The sequence below is a fragment of the Schistocerca piceifrons genome, chromosome 1 (assembly GCF_021461385.2).
Source record: "Schistocerca piceifrons isolate TAMUIC-IGC-003096 chromosome 1, iqSchPice1.1, whole genome shotgun sequence".
Taxonomy (NCBI): Eukaryota; Metazoa; Arthropoda; class Insecta; order Orthoptera; family Acrididae; genus Schistocerca; species Schistocerca piceifrons.
The window spans coordinates 495,501,176-495,516,900 of NC_060138.1; the positions used below are offsets into that span (position 1 = coordinate 495,501,176).

Here is a 15,725-nt window from a genome sequence, read left to right on the forward strand (position 1 = left end):
TTTCAGAGGATTCAAACTGTCGGAAAACTACTTTTACGTATTTCCAAATGTTCCATCTGCTTGCTTTTTATATTGTGTATCACAAGAAATACTGTTAAAGCGTGAAATCTGCATTATACATTGAGTGCTCAAGCATACTTTTGCATATCTTAATTGATTTATGTTGTTACAGGCTTTGTTAGAAGTTCCTCGGCCCAGTGTCGCAGCAACTGGAGTTTCTATATGTCTATACTACTTAGCCTATTGTGAAGATGCCATGGAGAGAGTATGTCAGTTACCACATCATCTTATATCAGAATTAGTTCGGTAATGAACCTCCCATTATGTGCTGATAATTAGTCATATTGGATATTGGTTAACACTGTCATTTCCTAAAAATTGTCTCTTATTTCAGAGTATAATACCTGGTTTAGAATAACAAAGTGATTGATAGCTGAGTGTTTACAGGACAGCTACCATAGCAACAACCAGAGAGTGTACCTTGTCATACATTGTATTGTGCTCACTATTGCCATATCACTCTACTTCAGGCACTTTTGCCACAGTTTGCTGCAGTCAACACTTGCAGGCAGTAACAGAATAGTGATCATTTTTTGTTGTTTGAATTATTTCTCTGTGCAGTGGTTACTGTATTTGGCAGACTGTTTTAAAACTAGTCATGAAGGTGCACGGAAAAGTAATAATAAGCATAATAAGACTCCTACCGCTCTTCTAAGCAAATCCAATACTCTACCTCTAAAACCTCAATGTTGGTGGGATGATAAATCTAATCTTCTTCCAACCCAATACAGCATGTTAATGAGCAATGAGTGTATGTATATGGAACGGAAATGCCCAGCTGTTGCTGTGGTAGCCGTATTGTGTGTGCAAACAGACATGAACCAGCAACATCACCCTGCCCATAGTCAGCGATCAAAAACTTTGTTATTCTGATTGAGGTATAGCAATTAAGTTGCTTTAAATAACAGGAAAAGCAAAAAACGTAATCATAGCTAACATTTGGTTTAAGAATCATGAAAGAAGATTATATATATGGAAGAGGCCTCTAGACCCTGGAAGGTTTCAGATAGATTATATAATGGGAAGACAGAGATTTAGGAACCAGGTTTTAAATTATAAGACATTTCCAGGGGTCGATGTGGACTCTGACCACAATCTAGTGGTTATGGACTGTAGATTAAAGCCGAAGAAACTGCAAAATGGTGGGAATTTAAGGTGATGGGACCTGGATAAACTGAAAGAACCAGAGGTTGTAGAGAGTTTCAGAGAGAGCATTAGCAAACAATTGACAAGAACGGGGGAAAGAACAAAGTAGAAGAAGAATGGGTAGCTTAGAGAGATGAAATAGTGAAGACAGCAGAGGATCAAGTAGGTAAAAAGATGAGGGCTAGTAGAAATCCTTGAGTAACAGAAGAGATATTGAATTCAATTGATGGAAGAAGAGAATATAAAAATGCAGTAAATGAAGCAGGTGAAAAGGAATCCTCGTCTCAAAAATGAGATCGACACAAAGTGCAAAATGGCTAAGCAGGAATGGCTAGGGGACAAATGTAAGGATGTAGAGGCACATATCAATAGGGTAACATAGATTCTTCCTACAGCAAAATGAGAGAGACCTTTGGAGACAGAGAATCACTTGTATGAATATCAAGAGCTCAGATGGAAAACCAGTTCTAAGCAAAGAAGGGAAAGCAGAAAGGTGGAAGTAGTGTATAGAGGGTCTGTACAAGGGCGAGGTAGTTGAGGGCAATATTACGGAAATGGAAGAGGGCATCAATGAAGATGCAATGGAAGATAAAATACTGCGTGAAGAATTTGACGGAGCACTGAAAGATCAAAGTCAAAACAAGGCCCCAGGAGTGGGCAACATTCCATTAGAACTATTGATAGCCTTGGGAGTGCCAGCCAAGTCAAAGCTCCACCATCTAATGAGCAAGATATATGAGACAAACGAAAGACACCCAGACTTTAAGAAGTATATAAAACCAAACCCAAAGAAAGCAGGTGTTCACAGGTGTGAAAATTACCAAACTATCAGTTTAATAAGTCACGGCTGCAAAATACTAACACGGATTCTTTACAGACAAATGGGAAAACTGGTAGAAGCTGACCTCGGGTAAGATAAGTTTGGATTTCATAGAAATGTAGGAACACGTGAGGCAATACTGACCCTACAACTTATCTTAGAAAATAGATTAAGGAAAGGCAAAACTACATTTCTATCACTTGTAGACTTGACAAAGCTTTTGCCTATGTTGACTGGAATACTCTCTTTCCAGTTCTGAAGGTGACAGGGAAAAATACTGGGAGCAAAATGCTATTTACAGTTTGTACAGAAACCAGATGGCAGTTATAAGAGTCGACGAGCTTGAAAGGGAAGCAGTTGTTGAGAAGGGAGTGACACAGCGTTGTTGCCTATCCCTGATGTTACTCAATTTGTATATTGAGGAGGCAGTAAAGGAAACAAAACAAAAATTTGGAGCAGGCAATAAAATCCATGGAGAAGAAGTAAAAACTTTGAGGTTTGTCAATGGCATTGTAATTCTGTCAGAGACAGCAAAGGACCTGGAAGAGCAGTTGAATGGAATGGAGAGTGTCTTCAAAGGAGGATATAAGATGAACATCAACAAAATCAAAACGAGAATAATGGAATGTAGTCAAATTAAATCGGGTGATGCTGAGGTTATTAGATTAGGAAATGAGATGCTTAAAGTAGTAAATGAGTTTTGCTATTTGGAGAGCAAAATAACTGATGATGGTTGTAGTAGAGAGGGTATAAAATGTAGACTGGCTATGGCAAGGGAAGCGTTTCTGAAGAAGGGAAATTTGTTAACATCCAGTGTAGATGTAGTTGTCAGGAAGTCTTTTCTTAAAGTATTTGTATGGAGTGTAGCCATGGTATGGAAGTGAAACGTGGACGATAAATAGTTTAGACAAGAAGAGAGTAGAAGCTTTCGAAATGTGGTGATACAGAAGAATGCTAGAGATTAAATGGGTAGATCAAGTAACTAATGAACTTGAGCAGTAGAAGGGATCAGTTGGTAGTACACTTTCTGAGGCATCAAGGGATCACCAATTTAGTATTGGGTGGAAGCGTGGAGGGTACAAATCGTAGAGGGAGACCAAGAGATGAATACACCAAGCAGATCCAGAAGGATGTAGGTTGCAGTAGTCATTTGGACATGAAGCAGCTTGCACAGGATAGAGTAGCATGGAGAGTTGCATCAAACCAGTATCTGGACTGAAGACCACAACAACAACAACAACAACAACAACAACAACAACAAAAGCTATTAACAGAATTGTACTGCTAATTGGACTTTAATGTGTTACAGTTAACAGTAATTTGATTGGAAGTTCTTGATACCTGGTGCAGTTATTATGTTGACCATACCTGGTGTAGTTATTATGTTGACCTTTGTATTAGTGGAAAATGTCTTAATATTTACAGATAAGTAATAAGTTGATATTCATCATCATAATCTTGGGCAGTTTCCAGCCTCTGGCCAGGTCTGTATGGAACATAGGTCTCTCCATCGTCTTCTGTCTTGCCACCATCTCTCAGTCTTCACCTTAGTCCAGTCTTCTCCTTTCTTCTGGACGCATTCCTCTACTCCTTTCAGCCATCTGTCTCTCAGTCCTCCTCTTGGTCTCTTTCCTCCTAGTTTCATCTCATGGGTATCCAACATTCTCTTAACGTGTCCATACCATCTCAGCCTTAATTTCTCTATCTCCTCCTGTAATGGTTCCACCTTCATTAACTCTCTGATCCTCTCATTTCTTAACCTGTCTATCTTTGTCACTCCAATACTGTTTCTCAAGAATTTCATGTCACTAGCTCGTACTTTGCTTTTCTCTCTTCCATTCATAACCCAGGTTTCTGATGCATATGTCAGGTTCAGGACATAGTATGACTGGTATATATAGCCTTTTTACTGGTTTGGGGTACATCCTTGCTCCATATCAGACTTCTGACACACTTCCAAAATGCTTCCGGTTTCTCCACCGCTCGTTTATTTCTCTGTCATTTTTTTCCATCTTCCTGCATCAGGCTTATGAACTGAAATTGACAAGCTGTATGTAACTGTTTTGTAACTCTCCCAGTAGTTGAATATGTTTTTGTAATTCGGGAACAAGTTTTAATACAGACTTCACTGCATTGTTATGAACATAAATAATGGACATATACCTTAGCTGACATTGACCTGTATGAAATATAGGAGTCTGTGATCATGATGCAAGTGTACAGAGTTGTGATCCAGACAGACAACTTTGTATAAGAAATTCAAATTCCAGAACATGAATTATACCACTGAAAATGATTCAGCGGTCAAGATTCACCATTGGGAATCAGAAATAATGTAGAGAATGGAAAAGTGGGGTAAGATACCTGAAAGAAAACAGTAAATAAATAGATAGATTAATCACCTGAACAAAATCTTGGAGGTGTGCATGCTCTTAAGGAAAGTACGAAGAGGGCAGTGTTTGGGCTGTTGTGTTATGCATTATTGTTGCATAGTTTCTTAGGACTCCTAGTCATATGGTCGCTAAAAGTTCTGTCTTTTTTCTATTATAGAATGAAAATTTGTGGAAGTAATGTTTCTAAATTGTTGATTTGCGTGACTATTAATAATGTTTTTACATTTGTTTCTTTCAGGTACTCGTTGTGGTTGCTCGAGTGTTCTCATGATTCAGGAAGATGTCATGCAACAATGTTTTTTGGGCTATCATTTCAGTTTCGGGTAATTCTCATGGAATTTGATGCACAAGATGGTCTCCGTAAATTATATAACTTGGCAAGTATTTGTGATCAAACTTTCTATTATTTCTGTCTATAGCAGACAGTGATTTTATTAGTCATTTTGTTTGATGTACTTAATATTTTTTATGCAGGAAGGCAGAAAACGACATGAAACAGTGCACTGTAGAAAAAGTTAAATTTATACACTGAGGTGACAAAAGTCATGGAATATTTCCTAATATTGCATCGGACCGCCTTTTGCCCAGTGTAGTGCAGCAACTTGACGTGGCGTGGAGTCAACAGGTCCCGGGAAGCCCCCTGCAGAAATACTGAGCCAAGCTGTCTCTATAGCCGTCAATAATTACAAAAGTGTTGCTGTTGCGAGATTTTGTGCACAAACTGACCTCTTGATTATGTTCCATAAATGTTCAATGGCATTCATATTGGGCAATCCAGGTGACCTGATCATTTGCACGAATTGTCCAAAATGTTCGTCAAACCAGTCGGAAACAGTAGTGGCCCAATGACATGTTTGGGAACATGAAATCCATGCAGGGCTGCAGATGGTCTCTGAGTAGCCCAACATAACCATTTCCAGTCAATGATCAGTTCAGTTGGACCAGAAGACCCAGTAACATCCCACATTGATTTCTGTGGTTATTTCACAGTTTTGCTTGTCTGTTAGCATTGACAATTACGCAAATGCCGCTTCTCTCAGTCATTAAATGAAGACTCTTGGCCGCCACGTTCTCAGTGGTGAGAGTTAACGCCTGAAATGTGGTTTCCTTGGCACACTCTTGGCACTGTGAATCTTGGAATTTTGAATTCCCTAATGATTTCTGAAATGGAATGTCTCACGCTTCTAGCTCCAACTACTATTCCAGATTTAAAGTCGGTTAATTCCTGGCATGCAGCCATAATCATGTTGGAAACCTTTTCATATGAATCTCCTGAGTACAGATAACAGCTCCACAAATGCACTGCCCTTTTATACCTTGTGTATGTGATACTACTGTCATCTGCACATGTGCATATTGCTATCCCATACCTTTTGTCACTTCAGTGTATAACTACCAGCATGCAGTGTGTTGAGAAAGATAGCAAAATGTTGCAATTACAGATTTCTCCATTTGTCTGATAAATGATGGCTGAATTAATTTTCAGGGGTTCCCATTTTTTAACTATGAGCTATCATTGCTCTCTCTGTGGGAGGGAAACGTTAAAGCACCTCAATAAATTACTAATGTGTCATGTTTAGACAGATATTTTAGAATAAGGGAATGTGAAAATCAAATGATTGCCTCGCAGTTGCACACCATTGGTTAAGTGAATCGTTGGCAGTGACGAAAATTTTGGCTATAATAGCCAGCGTCTTAAATAATTCGAGACATTTTCTAGTTTCCCTGTGTGTTAAATCATTGCTGTACAAGTAGTTGAAAAACTTTTTTGTGTTTTCTGAATTTAGTTTACTTTCATGGGGCATTTGCCTTTGTTGGTAGGAATAACTTGTCAAGAAGACTGTAGCCATTGCTGTTGGAGTTTTAGATTGTTGGATTCTGAAGCAAACTTTACACCACATTTATCCAAATAATGTGGTACAGGAATAAGATTGTGTTGTGCGTTTCTATCTAAAGGTTGGTGACCGCAATTGCTTTTAAATGACGTTATCTTACCATTGAGAGAGTTTTTCAGAAAACAACTTTTTGTCATTGTCTTTCTTAAGAATGAAGAAGCAAATATCTTTCTTCAGATATTTCTAAATTTTATGTCTTTTGTCAGTTACACAATGGGTCTGTGTGCAGGGAAATTACAACGAGGACTATGTCATTTTCCTGTATGTTGTGAAAAGCTTAGTAGTCTTGTTAACTGTTGTGGTATTATATGGTTCTTAAACACTAGCAGACTGTGCTTTGGCATAGTTGTGCAGCTAATCACAACAGTGCTGTGCCCATTATGTTAGCATTATTGATGGTGTCACTTGACAAACAGCTTCCGCAGAGTACTCTGAAAACCCAGTGCTTGCAACTTATTTGTTTTAAAGTTCTCATTGTCTGATTTCTACATTGATCACTGCATCTTTCATCGACATTCCATGCATAAATTGAAGTTATATCCTTAAGTTGCACATGTGATCTTAATTTTTGTTGGTATCACAACTATTCCCTTGCAGATGTCAATTTCTACAGTGTATTTTTTTACAAACTGCTTCCTTTGTTTAAAGGCAACATCACTGTTGTGCTGACTGTGACATTAGTTGTCATTAGCTTGAATTGTTCTGAAGACTGGGTTGAACCAAAGATAATGTTAATCTTTCTTCATGTATACTCTGAATGTGACATCCATCTCTGCATTACATTTTATTATCCTTATTTTCAACTAGCATAACTCTCTCCTAAAACCTAATTGCAATGCATCATAGCTTAGAATTGACTCTCACAGTAAATACATGAGTAGTTGTGCTGTTTCATTCTTCACTGGTGAAATTTTTGGTTCTATTGCAGTTTTTGTACTCATAAAGCCCCAGTCCTTATTACAATTTCCTGATGATGACAAGAGCATTCTGTCTGAAGTACACAATACAATTTAAAATGCAATTAGCTGAATTTGTAAGGTTTGGGGAAAGGTCCATATAGATGCCTATATAAATAAAAATGGCTCGTTCACTGAGGGTTCTGTACAAATTTAGTTCTGTATATACACTGTTTATCCATTCCGGGAATCAAGAATATTCATGATTTTTTACATCAGCATTAATACTGGTAAGATATTTGTCCAAGGGATTCCAAGACTTTGAAGAATGTTTTAGTATCAAGTTTGAAGTTGGATGACATACGACAAAAGAAATATTTTTCGTATGGTGTGATTACAAATATACAAGTTCGGGTTTTTACTTTACTTGTATTGTGAAACTTGCTTATGAACAAATTTCATGATTATATGTCAGTGGGAAGTACATCACAGATTTTGATGAATGAGTTTTCAGGTATCAAAATATGACATAAATGGTCTTATCTTTTAACTGAATTTACATAAAAGCTTAAAATTGTTACTTCTCCAAGAGACCATAGATCATAATATGTGACTTAAATTTGAACTTAGTATGTCTACTCGTCCATGAGAAAAAGGGTTCTTAATAATTGGACAGATGTACAGACAAATGGATGGACAACAAAGCAATCCTATAAGGGTTCTCTTTTTACAGATTGAGGCATGAAACAATGAAAAAGCTACAAATTTAGCAAACTTCATGGTATGATGTAATGAGTATTCACCTGTGGAGACTGCCAGTATGACTGCTAAGGGTTTTTAGTATTATCTTTTTGCTATGTTTGAAAAAAAAAGTAGAAAATAATTCTTCTTACAGTGCAGATCTGTTGTACTTGCCTGATGTGCCATTAGTATTTTGCACACTTCAATATCACCACAACACACACATGCTGCCCTCCCATGTACCTCACAAGTGCATGCACACCACTGCTCACACATGTGCGTGCGCACACACACACACACACACACACACACACACACACACACACACACACACACATCTATCTATCTCTGCAGAATGTATAGAATACCTTTTACTTGCAGATCAGTACTCAACCTATCTTGTCTGTAGAAGAAGAAACAACACTAAATGAAGATGAAGAGAATTCAGCAAGACAAATTGTGAGGCATGTTTGTGTTGCTTTAAAGCGTTACTTGGAGGCTCATTTATGTATAAAAGCTGAAAGTGTGCGAAGAAATCAGCTCAGGGAATCTGGAGGACAAATGGAACTTGGACAGCTCCCAGCAAAGGTCAGTGCTCCACAGCTCCTATAATCATCTTTTTTGGGGCACAGTGAGGTTTTATGATTACATACACATCTTTTGTGTGTTACAGTTTACAGAGCTGAGACTACTATAGTAGTTGTGTTATAAGTTTGATTTTATCTTTGCCCAATTCTTTGCCACATCATAGCTTGTGTTTTGTACAGCAGTTTATGCAGCTGCATTTCAGCAATCCTCTGCTTTAAGTTTTGCAGGAAAAAAAAGTTATTTGTAGTTATTTAGTATTGTTGAATGACAGCATATGATTTACTTAGTACTGCTTACTGAACTAAATGTGTGCATTAAGACTGGAATGTAATTAGAATGCATTTTTATATTACAATCACATGTTGTAAAATAGCTTTACTAATTTTTATAAGTATTGATTGAAGCTTTTGTTGGACAAATAATCTCTGTATTCTGCAATATTTCATCAGTCCTGTTGCCAATGAAATGATTGTGAAAATTAATTGCATTAGTGAATAAAGAAATTGTTGACAAAAGAGGCAAGGACTCTTTTTATGTAAGACAAGGTAGCATAATTTCATATACAAACCCATGCAGACATATATTGCTAGTAAAAATAAATGAAACCTCGTTGCTTGAGAATTTTAGAGTAAGAAGGTGTCATATGTCTTTGCTCATTAATAATTCACCAAATGTTTCAGTATACAATAATCAGATGGGAAGGTATAAAATTCATAGTTGTTTGAATCAGAAGTTCCCTCTTTCTTATGGCTGAGAGGAAAATGTTGGAGGAGAGGAGACATTTAAGGCTTCAGGATACAGGAAAATTCATCCACAATTCATGGGCCAGGGTGGAATGAATTGTCTAGGAAGTCTGCCATCAGCTGAGGTGCTGGGTGACTTTTCCTGTACGCTGAAGCCTTCTCAGTGTCCTTTTCTCCAACACTTTCTTCTCCACTACTGGAAGAACCCCTAATTCCAAAAGCCAGCAATTTTATGTGTGCGTGTGTTAGCTGCTGCCACCTGCAGTGCAAATTTTATTTATCTGTATAACAAATATTTTTAGTTCATTTATGTTTTTTGTTGTTGTGTTGGTTCAGTGTTGGTTTTTTATTGTAATTTGGATGTGTAGATATGAGAAGGTGCAGCGTCTTAACACAAAGATGTTCTTAAGGATATTTGACTGTGAAGTGAAGTGATACTAGTTTGAAGATCCACTGCAGATAAAATCATCTTATTTTACTGTTAACCTCCATTATGTGGAGTTCATTGCTCACCCTAAGAAATCCTTTGGTCAACTTACATAAAAGATATGAGAACTAGCTGCGTTGTGTAATTTTACATTTTAAAGGTTTATTTGGATAGTTAATTTCCCAAATTCTTTTTTGTCACAGTTGAAGACAAACCCTGAAGAAGTTAAAGAGCAAGTACAGCTATTATTTGAAAACATGCCTTTTCGGGCACATTGGGAACCTGTTGAAGAGCTGATCCGTTTGGGAGGAATAACATTACTGCTGCAAATTATTGCATTTGCATATGAATGGAATTCATCTGGTGGCAGGTGAGTTTCAAGATATGTTATTGATTAGCGTTGTGGTGCTGAATGTGATCTTTCTCCTCCTCCTCCTCCTCCTCTTTTTTTTCTCCTCCCATTCCTGTTCAGCCTTGTGTGTACATCAGTTTATGGTGTCTTAAAAGAGTTTTTGGAAGAATTCTGTAGTTCTTCAGATTGTTTGTTTGTTTGAAACAGTATTGAGTTACCACTACAAATACTAACTATGCTAATTACAAAAATTCTGTTCCTGCTATTGAAGTGAATATTATCTATAGCAATTGAGGGTGACTGTAGGTACTTTTCATTTGATGTAGACAGTATATGTACCAGGTGTACCGGTATGAAATGAGCATTAAGATACAAATGTGTCGATATGGAACATTTGTTGTGAATGAGCCTTAAAAATTTTTTGTATGACATTTGTCAAAGATATTTAGTATACATCGAGTCATGGAACAAATGTCGTCATATGTTTTCATCGTGTTAACAATGTCGAATTTTGTACCAGAAAGTGATGATTTGCGGAAAGCATTAATTTTTTGTTTTCATTTGAAAAAAAGTGCTGCAGTGTCGCATCGAATGCTTGTCAAGGCATATGGTGATCATGCTCTATCAGAAGCAACACGCAAAAGATGGTTTCAACAGTTCAGAAATAATGATTTTGATGTAAGAAATGAAGAACGTGGAAGACCACCAAAAAAGTTCGAAGACGCCGGATTGCAAGCAATATTGGATGAAGATGATACTTTGAGTCAGAAGCAAATGGCAGCAATGGTAAATGTTGCACAATGAACAATTTCTGACCATTTGAAAGCAATTGGAGAGATCCAAAAGTGTGGAAAATGAGTGCCACATGAATTGAATGAAAGACAGATGGAAAACCGAAAAACCATTTGTCAAATTTTGCTTCAAAGACATGAAAGAAAATCAATTTTGCATCGAATTGTTACTGGCGATGAAAAATGGATTTGTTTTAAGAATCCTAAATGGGAAAAATCATGGGTTAATCCGGGACAACCATCAACATCGACTGCAAAACCGGGTCGATTCAGCAAGAAGACAATGCTCTGTGTTTGGTGGGATCAGAAAGTTGTGGTGTATCATGAGCTTCTAAAACCCGGTGAAACTGTGAATACTAATCGCTACAGACAAGAAATGATCAATTTGAACTATGCATTGGTCGAAAAAAGACCAGAATGGGCCAGAAGATATGGCAAAGTAATTTTTTTACGTGACAATGCACCTGCACACAAAGCAAAACTGGTTCAGGATACAATCAAAATACTTTGCTGGGAGCTGCTACCCCACCCGCCATATTCACCAGACTTGGCCCCTTCCGACTACCATTTGTTTTCATCAATGGGACACGCATTGGCTGAGCAACGCTTCGATTCCTACGAAGAAGTCGAAAATTGGGTGTCTGATTAGTTTGCTTCAAAAGGCGAGCATTTCTATTGGCGTGGTGTCCACAAATTGCCAGAAAGTTGGTCAAAATGTATACAAAGCAATGGTCAGTACTTTGAATAAAATGTTTTTTCTTTTCAATTAAAAATTAGTGTTTCATTTTCACAAAAAAAACGCTCATTTCATACCAGTACACCTGGTAGTTATCACCAACACAAAATTTTATTGTTAAGGGTAAAAATAGCTTCAGGAGTTTGATTCATTTGTCGAGGAGTTTTAAAGTTCAGTTGCTTTTCTGTGGATGTAATTAATATACAACCGTGAACAAGGGAAATGACACATTTATGTAGTCGTCTGTATAATGCATGTCTCCAATAATAACAATGTACAAAACAACTGTGTAAATATCACATAAAAAGAACACAGTGTAAAGATATGAACATAGGTCACACTTCCACCGCACGTTTTTTGTCATAAAACAAAATTAATGTCCATGGAAGAAAATTCTGTGTAGCAAATGTAATACCAACTTGTGCAATTCATTTATGTCCTTGATTGTAATTTTTATTTTTTTATTGTTTTTAGAGCAGCATCAGGTACTGCTGAAATGGTCCGTAGTGCTCTTGATTCACTGGCTATATGCAGTGTCATGCCACGAGTACAGGTGATGTTAGGAGACCGTGTTGACCTACCAGATGACACAATAACTGTTGGAACAAATATAATTCTTGGAGCTGCTGAAGGTGAAATAGTTGTTGATGCAGAGGTGCAGAAAGCTGCTCTGAAGCTTATTGTGAATTGTGTATGTGCTCCCATCCATAGGGTAAGTTCCATTTAATAATGTGCTCATTTTTGCATTCCTGGAAGATTTCATTCTGAAATGGAAGCATTCATTAATTAGTATCTTCTCTTGTGTACCTTTCTTGTAATGTAATTAAATAATGGACTTATGTAATTATTTCAGGTTGGTGGTAATATTGCCAGATATTCAGTATCTGGTTCAGGGAAAAAGAAGACAAATTACAGAACCAGTGAAGAACTTATTGCCAAAGTGTGGGAAAGTGTTCGATCAAATAATGGAATCATGGTAAACATCACAATGCTCTCTCTCTCTCTCTCTCTCTCTCTCTCTCACACACACACACACACACACACACACACACACACACACACACAATAAATTCGATCAATAATTTCAGATGTTTTCTTCAATAAAGTCATGGCATACATAGCATTCCCTCATAAAGAAAATTGTTGTTGTCGTGACATTTTAACTGCTCTTCCTCTTTCCTCAAGTGGCACCTTATCCCTTTTGACTGCTATGGGTGAGTTAACTCATGTGGGTTTTCCTTGCGTGCTGTTGACTTGTTTACGTGTCTCATTCTGTCGACTCTCTCACTGCGGTACACATGTTCTTTACATATCTCACTGAGTAAAAAAGTTTTGAGTATTTATCTTACACCATATGTGCCTCTTTTTGTCATTTACAGAGAAACCTTGTCTCACTGTCATGAACCACGTATGAAATATGGCAATTGTTATGACCACATTATTCCCAATGTAGAAGGATGTCATTCATTGTGCTGTGCACGACTGTTGGACAGATATAAAAGCCAATGACTGGAGAATGAAATGAGATATTATCATCCTCTTGATTTTAAATACAATTTTGAAATGTTGTGCACATTTCATATGCAGCAATGTATGAGCTAACATCAACCATATGCAAAGTTTATGCAATGCATTTTTACCTCTACAAACTCTTTAAAGTTTTGTGCAGTGCTTTACTTAATTTGATGCAGCATAGTAACTATGGTGAATAACAAAAAGAAATTCAGTCCCTTATTGAGCAAAGATGTGGCTGTAAGATGTGCAAACATTAAATTTTTTCACCAAGAAAATTGGAGCACCATCTCTCAGCACAGGTAGCATCAAGCATCATTAGGCCGGGAGAACAGCAACAACAAAGCCATGCTCAGCATGGAATGGAGAGAGCTCATCTGTGTTTATATATATAACTTGCAGTCCTTCAATTCAGATACGTTTATTGACTGACGTAGTCAAACTGAGAAAGATGGCATATTTGTTAGAACACTGACCTCACTCTTAACAATGAGTGACATTCAGAACCTGGTTTGACAATCATGATTTAGGTTTTCCTTGGTCATCCAAATTACTTCAGATTATTGCTGGAGTAATTTATTCAAGAAATTCATGGCCAATTTCCTTCCTCATTTTTGACCAGCTTATGTGATGCTTTCTGTATAACGACCTCTGTATTAATGGAACATTGAAATACTTCCTTTTGTCTCCCTCTCTCCCTTTCACTCTCCCAGTCACTACATCTAGTTATTTACAACAGTAAAATCCTTTGATCTATAATTTCAGTTTCACTGCATTTATCCACATTTTTTCAACAGATAGCAGTCTAATTCCTACTACAGTATATTGATATTTAAAAAGTTTCCATTCACAAAACATTGGATTTTTTCCTTTTTATGCTGACATTTTTGTATAGCTGAAGCACCAGAATCAAGAAGAATTAACTGCACAAGCTTTGTTTAAGGGAATAGTACATTAGCAGCAACTTTGATCTAGTAAAGATTCTGGAGTTGGTACAGCAAAATTAAGTCAAATATTGTACTCAGTAGTCACAACGTCCCCCCCGCCCCCCCCCCCCCCTGGTTACACTGTAACATAGGGAAATTAATACGATTCGCTACCCAATAGTTCCCAGAATACTCCAATAAATAAAATTCACTTTACCTATATCCCATTTATCACCATCAAAGTAGCCCCGTTGTGGGTGTATACACTGCTCCCAGCCGTTTTACCTTTCATTCTGGGTAATAAAAATTAGTCACTTGGTGCCAGGTTGGGAGAATATCAAAGGTGAGGAGCAACAATCATTTTGTTTTTTGCCAGAAACTCCTGGGTGATCAATGCAATGTGTGACCTTGCATTGTCATGATGGAGGAACCAATTGTCTATGCACCACTTTTGTCGGACAGAATCCTCTGACATGTTTCGTAACACAGCTTCGCGACATTGCGTACAAACTAGATGGTCTGACTCTGATCTTCCAGCACCATATTCTGAACAGCAGTGACACTTTCAAGAGTAAGGTCGATTGACGGCCAACCTGAATGGGGATCATTGTCAAATAATGATCTGTCATTCTGAAAAAGTTTAAAATGGTCGTAAGTTTGATCGTGACATAAGGCATCTTCCCTCAGTGCATGCTTCAATGTGTCATGTATCTATGTAGTGATGTGTCTGAAACAAAAGTTTATGCACACACGTTGTTCTGATGCAAGAGACACAACACATGCAAATGGGGAAATGCACATAAAAACGAAACGTGACCGCTTAGCACAAAGCCTCTTGAGCCACTAACTCTCTAAGGATGTACGAGTTATCACCAGGTGGCATTTCGTCTTATTAGCTAGACTTCACCAGCTACACATACATTCTGGAAACTTTTGGGTAGCACCTCATATAAATGCTGGCCACATGCACTCACTACCTGTATTAGATAAATTATATGGTTGCTTAACGGTCAATTTTCATTGTATTGTAACAAGAGAGTAGCTTTTCTGGTTCTTAAATTATTGCGTTCTTGTCATTAAATGGTCATATACAACAACTCCAGTACTTAAAAGATGATAATTTTGAAGGAAAAGGAATTGTAGTTTGTAGACCTCATTAACAATGTATCAGTATACCGAATGATGTGCGACTGAATTTTTGTTACTTTTGTTCTGAACAGGTCTTGTTACAGTTAATGATGGTAAAAACACCAATAACGGATGCTGACTCTATTCGTGCACTAGCCTGTCAGGCTCTAGCAGGACTGGCAAGAAGTGAGACAGTCCGGCAAATAGTTGGAAAACTCCCTCTTTTTACAAACGGACAGTTGCAGTGTAGGTATTTTTTAAATTGTTGTAAATAACTTGTTGTTCCATTCATTATATCTTGCTTTGTGCGAAAGATATGAAGACTGTTTTGTAAATTGTAGCAGGCATGTTATAGTTCTAAAGAAAACAATAACAACAATAATCTACTTCAAGTTTTTTAAGATGTATTAAAGTTAACACAAAGCTACAACAGTATACAGGTGTGAATACCACAGTACATTCTAAAGTTGTTTGAACATAAATAATTATTTTATTCTGAACATAATTAATACAGAAGTCATTTACAAATAACAAACAAACCATCAAAGTAGCCATCAAAAATATTATTATT

General features: G+C 37.2%; 1 protein-coding gene across 1 annotated transcript in view; it reads left to right on the top strand.

Annotated features, from left to right (window-relative positions):
• Window positions 1-15,725, top strand: part of LOC124795922 (DDB1- and CUL4-associated factor 1-like) — a 252,209-nt gene that overhangs the window by 180,418 nt on the left and 56,066 nt on the right. Inside the window, exons 11-17 of the mRNA XM_047260006.1 lie at window positions 173-306; window positions 4,658-4,796; window positions 8,333-8,539; window positions 9,913-10,079; window positions 12,063-12,300; window positions 12,442-12,564; window positions 15,247-15,400. Of these exons, the coding sequence (XP_047115962.1) occupies window positions 173-306; window positions 4,658-4,796; window positions 8,333-8,539; window positions 9,913-10,079; window positions 12,063-12,300; window positions 12,442-12,564; window positions 15,247-15,400 (1,162 nt within the window). The remainder of the gene's footprint in view (window positions 1-172; window positions 307-4,657; window positions 4,797-8,332; window positions 8,540-9,912; window positions 10,080-12,062; window positions 12,301-12,441; window positions 12,565-15,246; window positions 15,401-15,725) is intronic.